Consider the following 22,479-nt stretch of genomic DNA (forward strand, 5'->3'; position numbering starts at 1 on the left):
AGACTTTCTGCTGAAGAACTAGAAGGAGCCTGTGTTGCAGATGAAGTCCCAAGATAGTCTGCTAGAGAAGTTCCTCTCTTTTCTTTAAGATTTAAACTTTTTAGAGCAGTTTAAGGTTCACAGCAAAATTAAGGGGAAGGTACAGAGATTTCCCTGTGCCCTGCCTCCACACATGCCCAGCTTCTCTCATTATCAACATCCCCTGCCGGAGTGGGACTGTTGTTACAATTGATGAGCCTACACTGACAAATCCTTACCACCCAGAGTCTGCATTTTGTGGTAGGGCTCCCTCTTGGTATTGTTCATTCCATCATTATTGTATCATACAGGGTAGTTTCCCTGCCCTGAAATTGCTCTCTGCTCCACCTGTGCACCCCTTCCCAGCAATCCTGGCAGGCATTGATCCTTTACTGTCTCCATCATTGTGCTTGTTCAGATGGTCATAGAGTTGGTATCACAGTGTATGGAGTCTTTTCACATTGGCTGCTTTCACTTGTAACATGCATTTAAAGTTCTTCCATGTCTTTCTCTTGCTTGATAGCTGATGTCTTTTTAGTGCTAAATAATATTCCATTGTCTGGATGGACCACAGTTTATTTATCCATTGACCTGCTGGACAATATCTTGGTCGCTTCCAAGTTTTGGCCATTATGAACAAAGTTGCTGTAAACATTTGTGTGCAGGTATTTGCGTGGGACATGTTTTCAATTCCTTTGAGTAAATACCAAGGAATATAATTGCTGGGTCAAATTGTAAGAGTATGTTTAGTTTTGTAAGAAGCCACCAAGATGTCTTCCCAAGTGGCTACACCATTTTGCACTTTGACCAGCAGTGAATGAGAGTTCCTGTTGCTCCACATCCTCCTCAGCATTTGGTGTTGTCAGTGTTCTGTATTTTTGCCATTCTAAAGGTATATAGTGTATCTCATTCTTGTTTTAATTTGCATTTCCCTGATGACCTATGATGTGGAGCATTTTGTCAAATGCCATTTGCCATCTATATATCTTTACTGATGAAGTATCTGCTAAAGTGGTTGGCTCATTTTATAATCAGGTTTGTTATCTGATTGTTGAGTTTTAAGAGTACTTTGTATATTTTGGATAGCAGTCCTTTATCAGATGTGTCTTTTATAAATATTTTCTTCTAGTCTATGGCTTGTCTTCTCATTCTCTTGACAATGTATTTTGCAGAGCCAAAGATTTCCATTTTAATGAGGGCCAGCTTATTTGTTTCTTTCATGCATTGTGTCTTTGGTGTTCTGTCTAAAAATGCATCACTATACCCAAGATCATCTAGGTTTTCTCTTATGCTGTCTGCTAGGAGTTTTAAAGTCTTACATTTTTATTTAGGTTTATGATCCATTTTGAATTAATTTTTGTGAAGGGTAATTTTTGTAATTAATTTGTAATTGCAAAGTCTTTGTCTAGGTTCATTTTTTTTTTTTTTTTGGCATGTGGATGTCCCATTGTTCCAGGACCATTTATTGAAGAAACTGTCTTTGTTCTGACGCATTGTCTTTGCTCCTTTGTCAAAGATCAGTTGACTGAATATATGTATATCTGTTTTGGGCTCTCTCTTTTGTTCCACTGATCTATATGTTCATTCTTTCATCAACACCACACTGTCTTGGTTACTGTGGCTTTATAGTAAATCTTGAAGTCAGATAGTGTCAGTCCTCCAACTTTGTTCTCCTTCAATATTGTCTTGACTGTTCTGGATTTTTTTCCTTTCTGTAAAAACTTTAGAATCATTTTGCTAATATCCACAGAATAAGTTGCTGGGATTGTGATATGAATTGCACTGAATCTGTAGAGCAAGACAGGAAGAACTGACATCTTGACAATATTGAGTCTCCCTGTCCATGAACATGGGATATCTCTTTATTCAGTTCTTCTTTGATTTCATCATAATTCTTTCGTGCTCCGGGGAGGTCAGTCTTTTGCTCTACTCAAGCCTTCCCCTGATTCAGGGAAGCCCATCCACACTGGGGAGAGCAGTCTGCTTCACTCAAAGTCCACTGATTTCAGTGTAAATTTCATCCAAAAATATCCTCACAGAAAAATCCGGAATCATGTTTGATCAAATATCTGGGCACTTGTGTCCCAGGCACGTTCACACATAGAATAAGCCATTACAGATAGCAACTGTGAAAACCGTTAAAAGGCTAACTCATGTAATTAGATATACAGAGGGCATGTTAATGTAAATTTTATGCAGGCTTGTTTTTTCTTTCTTTTCAAAGCTTATACCTAAGGGAAATTTTTTTTTTTCCCTAAGGGAAAATTTTAAATGGAAGCTATTTTGCTGTAGCCACAAAAGTAACTTTACAGAAAGAAATGAGTATGTGTGTGAGAGAGAGACCTGTGAGAATAAAATCTTTTACAAGAGCGTGTCTTATTCCATTGAACTTGGAGCCCTGGACCTTTGTGATATGTCAATTCAGCCTTGACAGTTTCTCTGCAGAGTAAGCTAATGAAAGACCTGTAGGAAGTTTTTCTTAGTGGAGAGAAAAAAAAGTCCCTGACTCTTTGGAAGGGTATTCTTTAAAAGCAGGAACATGTTTAAAGCAATAGCAGAAATGCCTGTAAGCTGAGATACTGGCAGCTAGAAAAGAATTGGAGAGAATGTGCTAGAATGGGAGAAATTCCATATTTTATTGGATAAAAATCTCTAACCAGAGAGCAGTGATCAGGTTTTAACTTTCTTCTAATAGTTTTAGAGGCTATTTATCCTCTAGGCTCTTAAAGATTTGATGCAGAGTAATATGAGTTATACATTGAGAATGTCATAAGTAGTTTTTATCTTTATGGCTTTTGTTTTGTAAATCTTGGTTGTTTATAGCGCTAAGAGGTTTTTGGGAACTTCAGAGAACTTCAGAGAAGCAGTTGGCCCCTCGAGGATGGGTAGTACCTTGCATTTCTCTCATTACTGGGTGATGTCCTCATCTGAAATGAACTGTATCAGTGTTGCCTAATGGGACTGTGGTGCATATTCCTTCAGAAGGAGAACTCCAGAGAAATAGTAAATGTCTGTCCCACATCCTAAGATGTTTATGATGCCAACTCAATTAAATGGATGGATCTCTGGCTTTTTGGGTTAGATGTGCTGCAGCCTCAATCTAAAATGACTACTCGTATCATGTGTAAGCAGTTACAAGCCAGGCAAAGGAAAGAAGTGGGAGTTCATTTGTGAATGCTAGTGGTGTGCTATTGAGTTAAATCATATTTTATTGAAAGGTCTGTGTAATATCCATGGTAACAGTGGTTCTTTGTCTGAATCCAACAAGTTATATTTCAGCAAAAGATTGGTAAAACAGACACAAGGTCCAAAGCCATCCAATCTGTCTGTCCTTCCTCCTGTGATAGAAATGTACCAAACACCTGCTGTGTGTGTTTGTTATGGGAACTGGGCATACTGTAGTAACGCAAGGGGCATGGATGGAGCGGAGAGTCAGGTGTGGACTGTCGTGAGGCAGATGAGTACAAAAGTGTAATTAATTATACATTCAGGCTATGAATGGAAAGACTCTGGGACTCCAGGAGGGGAATATAGCTGATCCCAGAAGTTAGGGAGGACCACTGAGGAAGTGATGGTTGAGGTGCCGGGTTTGCTGGGGACACAGTGGGGGAAGTGTTTCTATGCCAAAGGAGGAGGCTATCCAGGCCAGTAATGAGGCCGCTGGAGGGGAAGAGTTTAGAGGAGACCAGTGTGGAGAGCGAAGGGAAGAACAGTGGAGAGGGACCCAGTCCCGCAGGATATCGGGACAGGTTGGGGGAGTTTGAAGTTTACTCTAAAATTCACTGGCTGGGGGCGCCTGGGTGGCTCAGTTGGTTAGGTGGCTGCCTTCAGCTCAGGTCATGATCCTGGGGTCCTGGGATCGAGCCCCACGTCTGGCTCCCTCCTCAGCGGAGGGCCTGCTTCTCCCTCTCCCTCTGCCTGCCACTCTGCCTACTTGTGCTATCTGTCGAATAAATAAATAAAATCTTTAAAAAAAATTAAAATAAAATTCACTGGCTGTGTGAAACGATCTCATGTTTTGTTTTAAAAGGCTTGTGTTGAATATAATATTCAAGGTCAAGAGCTATGCGATATCTAACAAAGAATTAATATCTAACATAAATAAAGAGCTCCTACCAATCAATGTATTTTTTAAAAGATCAAAGCTTGATTTTTATAGATAACAGGTGTGAGAGGACTCCCAGACACCCGTGGACATCTGTGAAGCAGGCAGTGGAATCTCGGATCTTAAGGTTCAGAAAAGAGGTCTGGTCTGTAGAGATAAATTTGGCAACTGTTGGTATTACTATGATCAAAGCCACAGGCGTGGATGAAATTGTCTATGGGAGGACCGCAGAGTGAGAGGAAAAACGAGCCAGCCCAGGACCAGTTTATTAGTAACCCCGAATCATTGGTAGTTAAAGAGGATGGACGGAGAAGGTGTGGCTGGAGAAGGAAGAAAGAAACTCCGAGTTTGGTGTCCTGGAAGCCCAGAGAGGACTTAGTTTCAGGGATGAAGTTGTTGGTAGTGCATTTCAGTGGGCGGCTTGGTCCTCATGGGGCAGGAAGCTGAATGGATGGAATAGTGAGTGAAGAGTTCAGTCTTCTTTGCTTACGTTTGGTTTTGGAGGGGAGCAGAGAAACAGGGTATTGACTGATCAGAAAAGAGAGCTCAAGGAGGGGCGTTTATACAAGGTTGGGTGGTTCTAGGACTTGTAGGGGATGGTTTGGCTCAGTCTTTTTCTTTATGCTGCGGTGATAAGTCTGGTCACTCTAGTTGCAGAGGGGGACAGAGGGGCAGTCAGAGGGAGGCAGGCGTGGGCAAGGCGCAGGATGCAGAGTTCGCCGGATCTGGGTACAGGGTGGGAAGGGGGTGGTTTTAGGTAAGAAGAACAAGCGTGGTGGGGGTGGCTGCTTCAGACAGCGCCCCTTAATCTGTGTGTCACTGAGGGAGGTGCTCCCTTTTGCTCCTGCCCTCTGTGCCGTTCTCAGAAGCTGGCAGAAAAGTATTCCGCAGTCCCCCCAAGTCCCCTCAACAATGCATCACAGTAAATAGATACGTACCGATGTACTTGCCTTATTTAAACAGGCAAATAAAATACCTTCAGAGCTTATTAGAATACATTCCTTTTCCAGGGAGCTGTGACTTGCATGAATTGTAGGAATAACTTAACTACCAGTGAAGTGAAATCGCGAAGCTACTCTTATGCTGGATTGGAGTGTTGGTGTGCAGAAATCTGGGTTGAATCCTGAGTTTTAGGATGATCTCAAGTGTGCTCGTTTTCTTGTTTGTATGTGCTTGCGTGAGTAACACAAAGAACAGAAGTTGGACTTGGATGTGAAGGGCGTGCAGACAATGGGAACGCTAGTATGCTCTGTAGTGTCAATTAAAAGATACGTAGCTATGTGTGTCAGCATTCATATTGATGTAAGCCTCGTGTGTCATCTATTCACTATTGATCTTGTTCTCCCAAGAAACTTCAGCAAGTCACTTTCTTTGTGCATGATGGATCCTATTATGTTAAGACTGTTCTTGCAAAGTTCAATGAGAGATTGGCATTTTACCACTATATAACAGGTGATCAATTTTATAATAATGCGAGGAATCAGCAATAGAAGCTAAAAATGAATTGGATTCCCGTCATGGTTTACCTTAGGAATTATTTTCCATAAGGTAGATTTTCTTTTTTGGTACCAGTTTGTCCGTGTTTGAAGATGTGATCATTAACATTAATTAGCATTAATATCCAAAGTAGGGAGAGGCAGTTAAGGGATTAGAAAGCTAAAAAGTATCCTCACACTCTGGAAGAAATTTTTCTTCTAATTATAATTGCTGAAATTAATAAAATATTAACCATGTGGTTTTTATGCCCACGGCCGTCATTTCATATCCGTGATCTGATGTACAGGTTTATCAAAAGTTAAATTTGGATTGTCAGAAATTTGTTCATGTATAATTAAAGCATCATTTTATAGTATTTCATATACTTTCTTCTAAAAGAAGACTGAGTATGTTTATATAAACGTTTGAACGTGTGAAAGAGGGAGCGATGGAGAGCATTATCAAAGAATACTTCACTTTTCACCAGGGTCGATACCTTGCCACCAGAGTAATAACTGCAGGGAGGCCTTTTCTCATTTAATGCTTACAACTGCCCAATGAAGTCGTCCCCATGAAAAGTCACTTATGACCCCGTAAGACGCTAATTTCAACACAGAGAAACTCTCCTGCTCTCATTCCCAATATTGAGGAAAATTCTGAGCAATGTGTAGAATATTAAGTAGCAGAGGGCTTTTTTGTTAAGAGCCTGTGTACATACCGACCAAGGTTTTAATGATTATAATGGTCTAAATATTCCATGTTTTAGTGATGTAGACTATTCTCACTCATTGTTTCTATTTCAGCTGAAAGTCATCACTCTCTGTTGGTTCCTTCCAACAGTTCTTAGATTGTGTTTTTGCGAAATCCTGATCTTCAGAGCAGAATAATCATACTCCTTTTTGTAATTGTTCAAGTATATTTATATAACTGAAAGAGTCCTGGTTGAATTGAGACTTTTCCTCCAATCTATAGACGGCGAGCACTAAGGAGTGTGTGTGTGTATCTGTGTGTAAAGATAAGTTTTGTGGCATTTTTCACAAGTTAACATCTTCATCTACGTTGTATTTATTACTGAAGATAGGGATGCTTTAATCTGTATGTGGTCCATTGCACACAGTAGGAGCTTATCAATCCTGTTGACTCATTTAGTCATTTTGCGATCTGTCCTTCTGTTTGTGGGAACAATTTAATTTGAACCTGTATGAAAAATTAATGTGGATACTTTCCTTTAAAAACCTCCGAGGGAAAGAACTTTATAGTCTTTTATTCTTAATAGTAAGTGTAAGCGCTTCCATTTATAATTCAGGATTCACTGTTACCACTTCTTTTCTTTAGCGAAGTCAGTGTTAAAGAATCGTTTCCCGGTAAGTCAAAGACTGCTGCCTGACATTGTATTGTAAAGCCCAGTTCTGTTGTGAGCCAGGAGTTTCTGTGGATGGAGCACTCCTATTTACCTCTTCTTCCTCCAGAGACCACATTAAAATGATAGTAAAGGAATAAAAAATACATAAACCAACAATAGAAAGAATTGAAGAGAGACCAGTACAGAAAAGAAATTTCAAAAATGTTCCTGCGGCTTGAAAGCCCATGAAGGGTTGGTGACTGCCAGAGCTTGGTGGGGACCATTGCAACCCCACACTTGGTGGGGGGGTACCTTGGAGCCCCTGCAGTGCTGGGTGGGTGGGAGTCCCAGGTGGGGCTGGGAATGGCAGGGTTTAATGGGGTGCCTGCGGTCAGAACACTTCCCAGGCTCTATGTCCCCCACCCTGTTGGGACAACAGAGGACTAGAGACCATGTGTATCCTCCGGGCTCATCGCTAAAGAAATGGACGAACTGCCTGGGGAGAACAGGAGAGGCTAGTTTGGGGGTTTGCTTCCCAGATGGGAGTTACCGAACGTTCACTCCGAGCCACAAGCCCCTGCTTCGGGACAAAGTCTCCCCTTCAGGTGTTCTGTGGTCTCCAGCTGAAGTGTGATGCATGACCACGGGCCACCAGACGCCCCAGGAGAGCCTCTGGTAGGAGAGAGAAGGAGGGAGATAAACCATAAATCACCCCCCAAGTGAGAGGCTGCAGGGCATGCAGGAGGAGAAAATCCTCTGGTTACTGTATCGAGAGGTTTTGAAAATGGCAGAAAAAGCTCTAGAAGGGAACAACCAAAGAGCAAGACAGAACCAAAAATATGACCCGACAAAATAAATTCAAAGAAACTTTGGTTGAAAGTGAGTCTAGAAAATTGCCATGAAGAACAAAAAAGCCTCTGTGTGTTTAGAGTCTTAAGATACAGGAACGCTTGGCTTTTCTTTTACCTAGAGTAGATCTGAATGAAAGTGGCTCACTGCCCGTTGTAATTATTCTCCCCGTCTTTTCCGGTGAGTGGAAAGGCCTGATGTAGCCTGTCTTCCCCGTGGACCTGTCTGTTCAACCTGGTGACACGGACAAAGAGGAGAGGAGTATGTTCCTCTGACTTCAGCCTGGGTCTCAGTGTTCAGGATCTGCCTGAATGGGCAGCTCTAATGGGCAGCTTTGTACCGCAGACCAGTGTCCAAAGCAGACGGCCTCCTTGAGAACTAAGGAATTCTCTGTGTTTGCATGGGCTTGATGGGCCTGGAAGTCCAACACGACTGGTGTTTTCCCAAATCCTGAAAAAAAAAATATGATCTTCTACCTTTTATTTGGAACCATTTTTTTTTTTAAAGTAATCTCTACACCCAATGTGGGGCTTGAACTAATGACCCAGAGATCAAGAGTCACATGTTCTAAGGACTGAGCCAGCCAGGCACCCCTATTTGGAACCCTTTTTATAGCTCTATAATCCCCAGAATGCTGTTGTGGGATTTGGGAGCTATCTCTGAATGTCTTTGCAAAAAAGCATGGGTGTGTGTGTGTGTGTTTTTTCTGAAACTCATGTTCATGATTGCTTCCTTCAGTGAGAGAGGGGTTCCTCCCCAAAATGAGGTGTTAAAATAGGAATGTAACTTAGATTTTTTTAAAAAGCAAAGTTGAATAAAGTATATATATTATCTATGCTAAGTTTATATAATATTAAAACTGAATAGGACCTTGCAAACATGTTCATGACAAGGTTGTACAAAGATCCTGATTTTATTCTTCTTATGAATAAAGAAGGTTCTTATGAGGGACACCTGGGCGTCTCAGTCGGTTAAGCATCTGCCTTTGGCTCAGGTCATGATCCCAGGGTCCTGGGATCAAGTCCCACATCGGGCTCATCACTCAGCAGGGCATCTGCTTCTCTCTCTGCCGGCCGCTCTCCCTGCTTCTGCTCATTCTATCTCTCTCTCTCTGTCTCTCTGACAAATAAATAAAGAAAATCTTTAAAAAAAGAATCTTATGAACTCTCAGGAGTATCTCTGTATAAGTTAAAAACATGGGGAAGTGATTTCAATGTTATAGACAAACTCTTATCCATCTACTTTGTTTTCATTTTAATCATTTCTTTCTTGCTGTAGAGTTCACATTCGATGTCGTTGGGCATGTGGTATGTTGTAGGTCTTCCGAAATTTAATGTGTGGATCATCTGATGGAAAAGATAATGACCGTAGGGCAAGGAATTTTTATCCTATTTGAGAAAGAGATAGTTCTTACATCCATCCTAGTTGATTTTGAGTCTTTGAAGAGAGATGTTCTGTAGTAAATGAAAATTTATCGTCTTAGAATTTTTAACTAGAAACTTATGTGGACCCCCAGGAGAGTACAGATCAGCTTCTATTGCAATGAATTCTAAGGAATTTCTTTTTTTTTTTTTTTAAAGATTTTATTTATTTATTTGAGACCGAGAGAATGAGAGGGAGAGAGAGCACATAAGAAGGGGGAGGGTCAGAGGGAGAAGCAGGCTCCCCGCCGAGCAGGGAGCCCGATGCGGGACTCGACCCTGGGACTCCAGGATCATGACCTGAGCCGAAGGCAGTTGCTTAACCAACTGAGCCACCCAGGCACCCAAATTCTAAGGAATTTCTAAGCAATTTTTATTGTACTAAAATTTAACTGAATTCAGTTATTACTTAAAATAAGTCCATTGACTGAGAATTGTAGACTTGTTAGGCATAGTTTTTTTTTATATATATGGCAATATTTTCTGCAATAGATTTTAACTTGAACATTTAGAGTTTTGAGAACTAAATGTTGACTGAAACAGTTTTTCTTTTAAAAGTCACAGTATTTGGGACACCTGGGTGGCTCAGGCAGGTCATGATCTGCCTTCAGCCAGGTCGTGATCCCTGGGGTCCTGGGATGGATCCTGCATCGGGCTCCCTGCTCAGTGGGGAGCCTGCTTCTCCCTCTGCCTCCCACTCCCCCTGCTTATGCTCTTTCTCTCTGTCAAATAAATAAAAGCTTAAAAAAAGTAACAGTATTCCTGAGAACTGTTCCCTTTCTACTTCTTTAATCAAAAGTTGTTGGTCTATCTTTACAGCTAAGATACATTTTTTCAGGGAGAGTAATTTGTCCAGATATTCTGTGGCGCATAAAATATTGCTTCAGAGTCTCGTGTAGAGACATTAATGGATAGTTATAGGGCCTCTGGACTGGAGGGCTCACAAGGTATAAATTTCAGAAGCATCTCTAGTGTTCTCTTACTGTGACTCAACCCAGTTCAATTTCAACATTGCACGATGTCTTCATAGGGTGATGGCATATTTAAAAATTTTTAATTTAAATGTTCACTTTGATTATGTGGATGTTAGAACCAACCCTTAAGTGAACAATTGAGCTTTCTTCTTGTAGTGGATATGGACATAAAGTCTTTCGAGTACGGGACCATTTTTCACTCAACTATGCTGATCGTCATTTTTTGGTAAAGAGACAGGGAATGCATATTTACTGGGTGCAGTTGTATATTGTCTTCATCTTGAAACATTTGGTTAGACCGTCATTTTCATTTTATCTCTGTCATGCCTACAGTTTAAATAACTGATTTATCTGTATGCAAAAGCTTTGAGAATCATAGATTCCCACGGAAAGACTCCTAGTAGGATTGGTGTTTGCGTGCTTGAGTTTGAGGCTGGCTCTGACCTTGTTTATTCTCTGTACTTGGGGAAAGTTAGTTAGGAACATCCCCCTCAGAGTACTGTTATTATGATCACAAGACACAGAGTAGGTTAAAGTTATACTTGTAAAGTATAAGGTGAATATGAATTTTAATTCATTTGTCTTGTATACCATGCCTTTTGGTCTTCTCAGTAACTGTGGGCACTCATGAGGGCTGTCTCCATCCATTCACCTCCTGTAACAACAACAACAAAAACTGCATTCTGCGGGCCTTACGAACAGCAGAAATTTATTTCTCACGGTTCTGGAGGCTGGAAGTTCAAGATAAGGCACCAGCAGATTCCACTTCCTGGCTCAGAGTTGGTTCCTTCTGTCAGAATTTCACGTGGTGGGAGGGTTGAAGAAGCTCTCCGGGGTCTCATTATGAGGGCACTGATCCCATCAAGAGGGCTCCACCCTCCTGACCTCATCTAAACCTAATTACCTCCCAAGGGTTCCACCTCCTGATGGAGTCACATTGAGCATTAGCATTCAGTATGAATTTGGGGGAACACAAATCATTTAGTACACAGCAAGGGGCTAATTTAGAAATGGGTATAACATTGAAAAATGACGGCTACACTTTTCAATGACGGAAAGGACACAGTAACAGTTCCTGGCCCAAACATATGCATTACCTTGTGAGTGTGCATGTAGAAAATAAGGAAGATGGCGTTTTATTTGAGCAAAAAATCTAGTGGTAGAAGCTGATGAATGGGTGAGTTGCTGCTTGTTAAGCAGGGCCGTGGTTTGGACACTATACAGCTGAAAGCTGGACTTTGCAGCTTTGTCTGGATCCCTTTGTGTTGCCTGAATTCTTCCACTTTGATTTTGCTCTTGGTCTTACGATCCTTAACGGGCGAGGGAGGGATATTGACTGAGATGCAGGTTAGTGATCAGAATAGCAGGTGTTGGATGTGAGGGCGATCTGGCTGCGACATCTATCACCCCATTGATCGCCAGCGTTGATTCGGCTGATCTGGCTGGCTAGGCGGGTGTCCCCTTCCTCCCTCACCGCTCCATGTGCGTCCCTCCCGAAGCTGCGCGCTCGGTCGAAGAGGACGACCTTCCCCGATAGAGGAGGACCGTTCTTCGGTCAAGGGTATACGAGTAGCTGCGCTCCCCTGCTAGAACCTCCAAACAAGCTCTCTCAAGGTCCAGAATAGCAGGTGTTGCTACCGTTCCCCCTTCTGTTGGCAACCATGCCAACGCACGTTCCCAGTTTCAGTCTGGAATTTGTGGGAAGGAACAATAAATAGTTGGTGAGCTGTGTAATAATTTAATATACACTTACAACAAAACAAGAGCTGCTACTTATTAATTGCCTGGTATGTGCCCGGTATGGTTACATTTTATTGATGTGTGTATCTTCTTTAATCCTTCTAGCAGCCCATAAGCAAAAATGGTGATAGCACTGTTGCACTGATGGGGAAAGAGTATATGATAAATCAATAAATCGGGTAAATTACTCAAAAGTTATAGCCAGTGATGGCAGAGCCCACTGTGGAGCCTAGTTCCCTCTCATGCCATGACTCTGCTTTTCCCTCTACATCATTATAGCCTCGTTGCCTTCTGTGATAACTCTGTTCCTTGAGGCTTGAGCAAGAAATTGTTGCATGATACCTCTGCAGGACAAAGCAACGTGCAAACCACTCGAGTGTGGAACCTTTCTCGGAGGTTAAGTATTGGATGGGTTCTAGGCCGTGCTCACCAGCCTGCTGGCTCTCCACGTGTTCCACAGAATGGGTGCACGCGAATCTGGGTCATGCTTCTCCTGTGTTGCTGACTCCGTGGAGCCTGGGATGCCCCAGGAAGGCTCAGGGCCTCTCCTGGGTGTGGACGTCACTTGGTGAAGCCTTTGGAGATCTGTACTTTGGGGGAAGTGCCAGGAATTTACCTGTTTCTCTAGTCTCAGTTCTAAGCACTTGGAGATTGTTGGCTTCCAACGACTGAAATTTCTTTCTTCAAAATGTCTCAGATACATCCCTTCCTTGCTCGCAGCATGGTCCCCGCGGTTTGGGGCCCCATCCCTTTTGTCCTTGGAGAGCTGTAGCAGCTTCTTACCTGGGTTTCTCTGCCATTAGCCTCTTTTGTTTCCATTCAAGCCTCTGTGCTATTTTCAGATCCGTTTTATGCAGAGATTTCCTGTTGATTAAATGTGCCTGCTTTCTGGGGCTGTCGCTTGGCATTGTTCCCCAGAGTCCTGTGCTCAGACTGGGCTGGAGTAGGCCGATGACTGCGCTGCCTTCGTCCACTTCCTCCCTCCCTGGGCCGCTCTCCTCCGTTGTGTCTCTCAGTCAGATAGTCCCTTCTTCCTCTTCTCCACCTGCAAAATCCTTCTGTGTAATTCAGAGCCTGCTGCTATTTTTCCACCTGGAAATTGTCCTCTGACTTCTGTCCCTCACTGATCTCTTCCTTCTTGGAACCCCTCCCCCCACCCCCGAATTCTGTGCTTTATGATATCTTCTTTTTACTCACAGAAGTTTCTGAGTAGATTATCCTAAAACTTCAGGGCCCCCTATTCTTTAATCCCTCTGATGCCCAGCAAAATCGGTAGGCATAAAGTCACCCGTTGTGGACGGATTCCTTGTCACCGTGTTAGCTCTTCACTGTGGTGCTTTAAAATGAAGAAAAGTAACGAAATAACACATATGTACAGAAAAGTGCTGTGATTTTAAACTTAACCTGATACTCCCCTGCTGTGCTGAAGTGTTTTGTTTTGTTTTCTTCTTCTTTTTTTGTCTCGCCAGCAATCAAAGAGAAGTACACAGACTGGACAGAATTCCTCATTCGTGATTTGACTGGTTCCCGGACGGCACCTGCCAACCTCCTGGAAGGTGTATGTATTGTTGTTATTCAGCTATTCTGTGTCTGAAGCCTCACGGTCACATGAGCACCTTTGCCTATATCCTTCGGCAGGTACACGTGTATTACATGTGGATATCTCTATCCAGATAGCCTAACTTCCTGTTTTTTTCCTGAATTGTTTAGGTTAATGATTCTCATGGCACCGAAGTGTCTTCACCTGTGGTATAATCAATAAGTGGAAAATTGGCTTCTGTGTGAACACATTTTTAAGTAATACTGTGTTAGGATATCTTTCCACTATCCTATACATGTAAGCCTCTGTCCTATATTCGCGAATATGAATAAAATCCTGGAGAAGACCTGTTTTGTAGAGATGACCACAGAGCATATTTGTGCTCTCTTATAGTCTTGGAGCGTGTTGATAAGTGGTTCCATTGACTCTTCCATTCTGGATGCATAACCTCACGCTAACAGCACACACGTGTTGAGTAATAATCGAATTAGCCTCCCTTATGAAAACAAGAGGAGAACTGGCTAATCATATTTCAGTGTGGTTAAGGTGTGCTTAAGGTCCCGAAGAAAAAACAGTTTAATCTGCAATCTTGATGGTTCATTTGACAATAATTTTATGATAAAGCATTTTAATATTTACTATATATAATAGAACAGAAGGAGCACTGTACTGTCATAAGTAATTATTGAGGTACCAAATCTGTTTGAGGAATGCTCCCCCCAAAGAGGGGGGAAACATAGTAAATAACAGGAATACGATGTGGATTGTGACGGTATGATTACTCTCTTAATGTTAACTATGAATTTCCCTCCTCTCAGAAATGACATTGATTTTTGGAACACTACTGTCTAATATACAGTTATTCGGTTTTATTCTGTGAAGATTTTGCCTGGTGTATTTGCTTATCTTAATGGCTCCTAATTTGTTTGGTTAACAAATCAAAATGATGATTCTTCACCCTTTCAGAAGGACAAAATGTCTTACTCTGTTCACTTTTTTTTTTTTTTAACATATTTGCCTACAAGGCTGACTGAACAATCACCCTTTTCATGTGCTAACGTGCTGAGAAGGTTTCTTATACGGGGCAGTAATTATATATATATATATATATGTGTATATATATACATTCTCTAAACCAACTAGGGATCAAGTGTAGAAATAACTTTACATAATTGTCTAATGTAGCTGATCATTAATGTATATTATACATGTCATTGACACATATTCATGCTTTGCCCAAAGTATGAGAGAGTGACATTATAAGATGAATGTGTGTTGAGTCATGGGGTAAGTTGATAGCCCCATAGTCTATGGGAAAATAGACATTTAGCTACCACGTATTTTCTAGCAGGAGGCCAATTTGGTGTAACTCTTCTTAAAAGCATGCTTATTTCTAACAAATGCAGTTTTATCTGGGAAGGGTGATTTGTTTGGTGAGAACCGAGCACAAACTGTTATGTTCTGTTTACTTGTGATTCTTGTTGTTGGACAGAGGGCTGGGTGGGATGGACGTGTGTGTGGAAGGAGCGGGATGAGGATGGGGGTGGAGGGAAACACCAGACTGTTTGCCAGTAGCTTGGATGATGGTGTGAAAAAATATTATCTTCTGCTGTCATCTGTTTCCATGAGAACCTTAAAATAAAGTTTAAAATAAGGAGTTTTGCTTCTGTTTAAACAGCCTCTGCGAGGGAAAGGCCCTATAGACCTCATTACAGTTGATTCCTTAATAGAACTTCAGGATTCTCAGAGCCCTTTTCAGTACTGGATAGTTAGTGTGATTGAAAATGTTGGAGGAAGATTACGCCTTCGCTATGTGGGATTGGAGGACACTGAATCCTATGACCAGTGGTTGTTTTACTTGGATTACAGACTTCGACCAGTTGGTTGGTGTCAAGAGAATAAATACAGAATGGACCCACCTTCAGGTAAGGGCCAAAGCTTTTGCTGCTGCGAAGTATTTTGGTAAAAGATGTGACATTTTCCTGGATGTGTCTCTGGAGAGTTTGTTAGCTCCGTGGTATCATTTACACATGTGTATGTGAATATTAAGCATTTTAACCTCAGAATACTCTTCTATGGGAAATAGAACTCAAGACCTCCGTAAATAGTGTTCTAAAAGGAGAAAGCAGTAGAGGCTGTGCTGAAGTTGATCTCATTCCTTTGGAATCACTGATTCACAAATGAAAGACACAATGGACTGGGACTTGGTCATATTCTCCCTTTTTCTTTAGGAATTTTGACAGTCTTGGAAGTAGATTCCAAAATCTCTGTCTGCCCATACATCCTCTATTCATCCACCCGCCCCCACTTATCCATTCATTTATCCATCTGTCTCCATTCATCCATATCCCTCCCTCCATCCGTCCATCCACCCACCCATCCACTTACCCACCTATACATCTACTCATCCTCCAGCCTCCCACCTATTTGCCCCCCCCATCTCCTTCATCCATCCATCCATCTATATCCATCCATCCATCCATTCATCCATCTGACTATCCAACCAAATGCGGTTATATAATCTGTCCTGACCTGGAAATAGCAAAGAGAAAATCATCATACTTTTTTCTGGCACGTCATGGATTTTAATTAGCTCCAAATGCCCTGTCAAATGACTTTCTGCAGACTTAATTGGATGGAAGAATGCATTATGCTTCCTGATGTACCTCACTGGGCAAAAATCTCCCTGTTCACAAACTAACCATTCTTGAATGTTTACTATGTGCCAGGTGATTTTACATCCGCTGTGTTGTTTGTTTTGATTACAAAAAGTGCTCCATGTTTGGTGTGAATATTTCCTTTTCCACCAGAGAAAATTTGAGACTGAGGTTAAGCTGCTTGTCCAAGGTCATCTAGCTTGGAGAGAGGGGATATACTATAGTTCAAATTCCTAGGCCCTTTGCTCATTTCTTCCCATCCCCCTGCTGCCCATACTAGACTTACCAACCTTTTGATGGGTATCTTCAGAACAAAAAATGTTGGATCCTTATGGAATTAAAGACATCAAGGTAGAAATATTAATTTCTTCCAGAGATTGCTGGTTTTCATTCTGATCAATTTCACCGGGTATATTGGAAGTGAAGAGCCAAGTCCTTTGTTAAAATTGCCAGAGACTTTTTTTTTCTCCCTTATTAGTTGCCAGTGCTAGTCTCGAGCACACGAAACCGAGGACTTGCATTTTCCCTTTCTGTCACTCAAGGGCTTTAATTGAAAAAAAAATTTTCTTGGTTCTGTATGTCATGGATTTGCATTTGTGTTGAGTTTGACAGGCATATAGACACGTAACATGGTATTTTATTAGTAGTATTGTTGTCAACATTTTGAGAAGCAGCCAGGAAATCCATTTCTACCCTGAGTAATTTTGGACTATGATGACAAACAAAGGGCCTGTCAGTGTTGAGAAAAGATCTAAGCTCACATTTGCCTTGGGATTCATAACCTAGCAGGAGAAATTTACTTTGTGTGGGAAGTTGGGTGTATAAATCTTAGCTTAGTATCTAATTGCTTTATAAATTTTGGGAGATCCCTACGTTTGCCAGTGTGAACATTTAGAGCAAAGCAAAGGGTTATTAGTGGCTTCTTAGGTTCTGTTCAGTGTGCCTTTGCTGTGAAGTCATGGGACTCATACTCAAAAGCAAGAATGGAAAGTGTCACCATAGAAACTTGGGAAATATTTGCAAAGGAGAGTGCTCTTTCTCTTTTGTAGATAATTTAATGTCTTTATAAGATAAGAATAAATTGTGTTTACCTGTCTTAATAATTTTCTGGACACGAGTTGTCCATTGCATGGAAGAATTCGTGGGTGTCCTTCAAGAGCTTGGAGAAGGCATTCATCGTTAAGTTATTTTCCCAACATTTAAATTGTTGGCAAGAGAAGTTTTGTATGAGAAGAGGAAAATAAAAGGCAAAAGGACACTCCAAATGTGGCCTTTAGTTTTTCAGATGCAGCAGTTGCAAGATGAAAACTGGATTCTCTTGCCTCATTTAGCAGAACAGCATGCGGGGCTGTGATTATTACCCGTGTGTTTTATTATTTTTTTAAAGTTTTTATTTAAATTCTGGTTAGTTGACATACAGTGTTACGTAAGTGTACTATATAGTGAGATACAGTGAGTCAGCACTTCCGTACCTCAACCAGTGCTCATCACGACAGGTGCACTCCTTCATCCCCATCACCTGTTTCCCCCACCCCCCACCCATCTGCCCTCTGGTCACCAGCAGTGTGTTCTCTGGCGTGAAGACTCTGTTTCTTGGTTTGTCTCTCTCTCTCTTTTTCCCTTTGCTCATTTGTTTTGTTTTTTAAATTCCACACATGAGTGAAATCATATGATATTTGTCCTTCTCTGACTGACTTGTTACACATAACATTATACTTTCTAGCTCCATTCATGTCATTGCAAATGGCAAGATTTCAACCTTTTTGATGGCTGAGTAATATTCCATTGTATATATATACACACCACCTTTTCTTTATCCATTCATCAGTCAGTGGACACTCAGGCTGCTTCCATAATTGGGCTATTATTTACAATAATATATAATAATAATAATATGTAATAATAATACGTGTTACTTTGGGTTTGTGTAAATTAATTTCAAGACCCAGAGTAACTTAAAACTTACATGGTAGTGCTCTTTGCTTCACTGAAATGTAGGTGGGAATAAAATTTCAGGCTTGCATAAAGATATTAGCTATTGTTCTTAATCCTGACTGTTGAGTGTTAAGTGGTGTGAGAGGGAGATTTGGAGGTGTGGGGGCCCAGGGCAGAGGATAGATGTTTCGGGTGCACCATGAGAGGAAGCCGTGCAACCCCCCAGCCTCCCTGCCCGCTGGACTGGGTGTCCCCATGAACTGCCATCATCGCGAAAACGGACCACTTGATCTCTCTACTTTTTAAAGGGCACGATCTTTCTCAACTGTTCAGTACCAAGAAAGGTAGAAATAGGAAATAGAAAGTAGCTAGTTTTCAGAACCTCTAGGAAAAGGGGCTGCTTTGATGCTGTCCACCAGGGAAGCTTACAATCACTGTGCCTTTTCATTTCTGGCCCGAGTCGGAGAACACAGGTTGGGGCTCCGCACCCTGGCCTATTCAGGGGTCATGTAGGTGCGGGCGGAGTAGGTCAAATCCAGCTTCTGTGAAGAATGGGTGAGCGGGCAGGAAGTGGTGAAATGCCGGGTGATCAAGGAAGGGCGGCAGTAGCTAAAGTCCTTAGTGGTCCAGGCTTTATCAAGAACTGTACAATACAGTAATTCAGCACTTCCCTCCATCACCCGGTACTCATCATGACAGGTGCGCTCCTTCATCCCCATCACCTGTTTTCCGCCACCCCCCACCCACCTACCCTCCGGTGACCAGCAGTGCGTTCTCTAGAGTGAAGACTCTGGTTTTTGTTTTTTGTGCTTTTGGTTTTTTTTATTTGTTTTTCATTTTTGTTTGTTTGGTTTTGCTTGAAGGACCTTTAATGAAGGCCAGAAATACAATGTGGAGCAAGAACCATGCAGAAGGGTTCTGTTCCAGGCATTTTGCCTTGTACAAGTAGAATGAAGTCACCGGGTCAGACTTTTAACTGGCATTATTTCAGACATTGTTCCAACCCCTTCATCTTACAGTAGAGTCTGAAGCCTCGAGGTTAATGACTTGATGGGTCAAGGTCACACCACGAAGCTGAGCTGCAGCTAGAACACTGGCGTCCAAACTCCCAGCCCAAGTCTCCTCCTCCATTACACTAACATTGGGAGTTGACAAAAGAAAGGGGGAATAGGAAGGGTGATTTTTTCCATAAATTAAATCAGCTTTAAAAGCCAGGCAGATGTGTTGGAGTCCCTTTCAGCTTCAGTGTTGAACAGAAGGCAAACCGCATTCATTTAGGGACTTTCTGGCACATTGGCCTCCCCTGTGACCCACCGGGGTGCTAAGCATGCCCTGTCTTTGGGGTGCTGTTCTTCTAGATGTAGCATGGCCCACCCCCCTCGCTTTGTTCAGACCTGAGAGGATTTTAGTAGCCCCTCGAACTGAACATCTGGGTCTGAGTCTCTGCTGTCTCCCCAGTGTCTCACCCAGTGCCTGGCACGTAGTAGGTGCTCAGTGAATATTCGTTGAATGAATTGACTGAATAAAAAGTTGGGTATGTCTGGAGGGAGGGCAGGAACCAGCCAAGTCCACCTTCCAGGAGCCAGATAATTGATGGGGCTGTGGATGCCCATCTGGAGTGGAGGGCCTGGAATGAAGACACCCCCAGAATGGCAGGGGCTGTGCTGTCCTCTTTGCCCCTGATGTGGGAGGGGAGCTTTTGAAGACCGGGTCAGATCAAGGAGAGATGCTCTGCTATTCAGCACCCAGCATGGCTCCAGGACCTACTCCATGCACAGGAATATGGCCTGTGGGCTTCCTGATCATTTTTGTTCCTCTAGAGGAGTTCATGTGTGCCTCCAGCTTGAGGAAGCTGGCGGAGTAGGAAAAACATGGACTTGGAGCCAGGGTCCAAGTTAGCTTCTCCTTGCACTTTTGTTCCTCCCTACAGAGCCCTGGGAAGTACCTCTACTTTCCTTCTCTGTGAAATGGGGTAACTATACATTTGCTGTGCTGCTGAGTGTCACAGTGTACCCCAAGTGATTGGCGTTTTCTGGGTATTCAGTCTGTAAGCAGAGTTTTATGGTTACATTTGGTTTTCTAAGAAATTTAAGTAGGTCACTGAGGTCAGGAGTTTTTTAGAGATTCCCCCCTGCTTTCATATTTCTGGATGCTCAGAAAGCAACGTGGAGTCTTACATGTTTTTGCAGAAACTAAGGACATGAAACTTTGTGAGGTCTTTCTCATCTCTAGGTGTTTTTCCATATATATATATATTTTTTGCCTTCTCAATCTTTATGTCAGCGTTTCCTTTTCCTTTTTCTTTTTTCTTTTTCTTTTAGATAATTCCTGGAGTTGAGAAGCTTGTGAACTATTTCTTAGTCGAGAAACTGCCCCCAAACGCTTTCTGTATCAGGTAGCTCAGGTGGCCATAAAGAAATGCCAGTGAGTGGTGGGTTCAGACCACACAGATGATTTTCTCACTGTTCTGAAGGCTGGAAGATCCCAGATGAGGGTGTCGGCAGGGTTGAGTTCTGGGGAGAGCCCACTTGCTGATTTGTGGATGGTCTCTTCTTTATGTGCACACGGAGAGAGAGACAGAGAGCTCTGGGGTCTCTTTTATAAGGGCACTAATCCCATCACGGGGACCCCACCCTTATGATCTCATCTAACCTTGATTACCAACTCCGCCGCCCCCCCCCCCCCCCGAAGGCCCCATCTCCAGATACTATCCCGTTGGGGGTTAGAGCTTCAACATATTACTTGGGGGGAGACACGAACATTCAGTTCTACAGCCTTCCCAACATCTGTTAACAGCCATAGACCAGTCTTTGCTCACTGGTGAGAGAAGGAAGGAGTGGTGGTTGCAGAGTACTTGAAGAAGGGGATCACCCCCCCAGGCCTTCATTTAGTCTGAGGCTGTGAGCTGGTGGTCTCACGCCCCTCTCCTGCTTTCTGCAGCTCTCACCTTTGCAAGAGCCAGCCAAACGCTCGCTCAGAGGGGGATCGCCTCACTTTCACGTAGGCTTCTAGTTAAAGATGGATCAGGCCCGATTTTAATTGCTTATTACTTCCCCACAAACAAATCGACATGATACACTCTATTAAATTACCTGCAACACAATCATTTTAAGAAAATGGTTTATGTTCTTTTAATGGTGCTATTTACTGTCCATAAACTTGTCGGTGTAACCAAGCGCCTCTCTGGCTAATGAAACGCACACATGGAATATTGTTCTCTGCTTATTGAAACCATTAGGTGTGTAGCTTTTGCAGGTGGTTGAGCATACTGAAAAAAGTGCATCTGATTTTCACCTTTTAAGAGAAGTGGGCCTTGCCATAGGGTTACATTCCATATTAGGGCTTTATAGCCTCAGAAAGAAGACAAAGGATCTTAGGATTATAGGACAGAGACCCAAATCCTGAGGAACCTGGGTTTCTTGGTCTATTCAGGCTGCTACAGAGAATAAATAGCACAGACCTGGTGGCTTCTAAACGGCAGCATTCATTTCTCACACAGTTGTGGAGGCTGGAAACCTGAGATGCAGGCACCCCCAGATTTGATGTCTGCTGAGGGCCCGGCCTGCTTCCGGGGTCACAGACGGTGGCCTTCTTGCAGTGTCTTCACATGGGGGGAGGGGCGAGGGGGCTCTCCTTTGTAAGGACACTAATGCCATTAATGGGGGCTCCCCCCCATGACCTCCCAAAGGCCCCACCTCCTAAACATCACTTTGGGGGTTAGGATTTCAACGTATGACTTTGGGGGGACAGCAACATTCAGCCCGTGGCCCCAGGCTTCTGGTTTGCTGGGAGAGAGATGGCATCAGGAGGACTGGGGGCTCGACTTTCAGGGATGACGTGGGCCCAGTGGTGCCCTGCCAGGTGCGTGTGGACACAGGTGTCAGGAAGGGCGAGCATCCTTGTGGGGGTCTCTAGGTCACCTGGCTTTGGTTCTGGGAGTCCAGCTCGAACTCTGGCCAGCTGGGCTTTTGCTCTAGGTCTTGCATAGTTTTCTTGAACTGTCCTTCTCTTGCCCTCCTCTCTGTCTCAGGGGCTCCCCCGCCCCCAGACCACGGGAGTTCAGGTGCCAACACGGTGCACCTTCTCCTGCCTTTTCCCACCTTTCCTGTCTTGTCTTTGGCAGTCGCCATCCTTTCTCATGACTTGCTTCTCCTTTTACTACTATGCCAAGGCTGAACTCCCTGGCCAGCTTCCAGATCCCTGGGAAAGTGAATTAGTTCTCGCCTACTCGGGAACCCTAGGCTCTTGCGTGTTGTTTCCGTCCTGAGCCCCTCATGACCTGCTGCTCTGGTGCCCTCAGGTCTTTCCCTCCTAGAGCCCTCTTGAGTTGCCTCTCCTCCACTGGGATTTTGATGCAGTGCCCCTGAGCTGAACCATCTTCCCATCCTCCTGGGACAATTCAGAAGGCTGTGAACCCGTCCC

General features: G+C 43.0%; 1 protein-coding gene across 7 annotated transcripts in view; it reads left to right on the forward strand.

Annotated features, from left to right (window-relative positions):
- Window positions 1-22,479, forward strand: part of SFMBT2 (Scm like with four mbt domains 2) — a 228,824-nt gene that overhangs the window by 93,234 nt on the left and 113,111 nt on the right. For all 7 annotated transcript variants that reach the window (XR_004682235.1, XM_035021691.1, XM_035021695.1 and 4 more), the window contains 2 exons: window positions 13,395-13,483; window positions 15,144-15,390. Coding sequence is in view for 6 of the 7 variants with exons in the window: in XM_035021691.1 (XP_034877582.1) it covers window positions 13,395-13,483; window positions 15,144-15,390 (336 nt within the window). In the remaining variant the exon portion in view is untranslated. The remainder of the gene's footprint in view (window positions 1-13,394; window positions 13,484-15,143; window positions 15,391-22,479) is intronic.

The sequence above is a fragment of the Mirounga leonina genome, unplaced genomic scaffold (assembly GCF_011800145.1).
Source record: "Mirounga leonina isolate KUSES-001 unplaced genomic scaffold, KU_Mleo_1.0 Mir_175, whole genome shotgun sequence".
NCBI lineage: Eukaryota > Metazoa > Chordata > Mammalia > Carnivora > Phocidae > Mirounga > Mirounga leonina.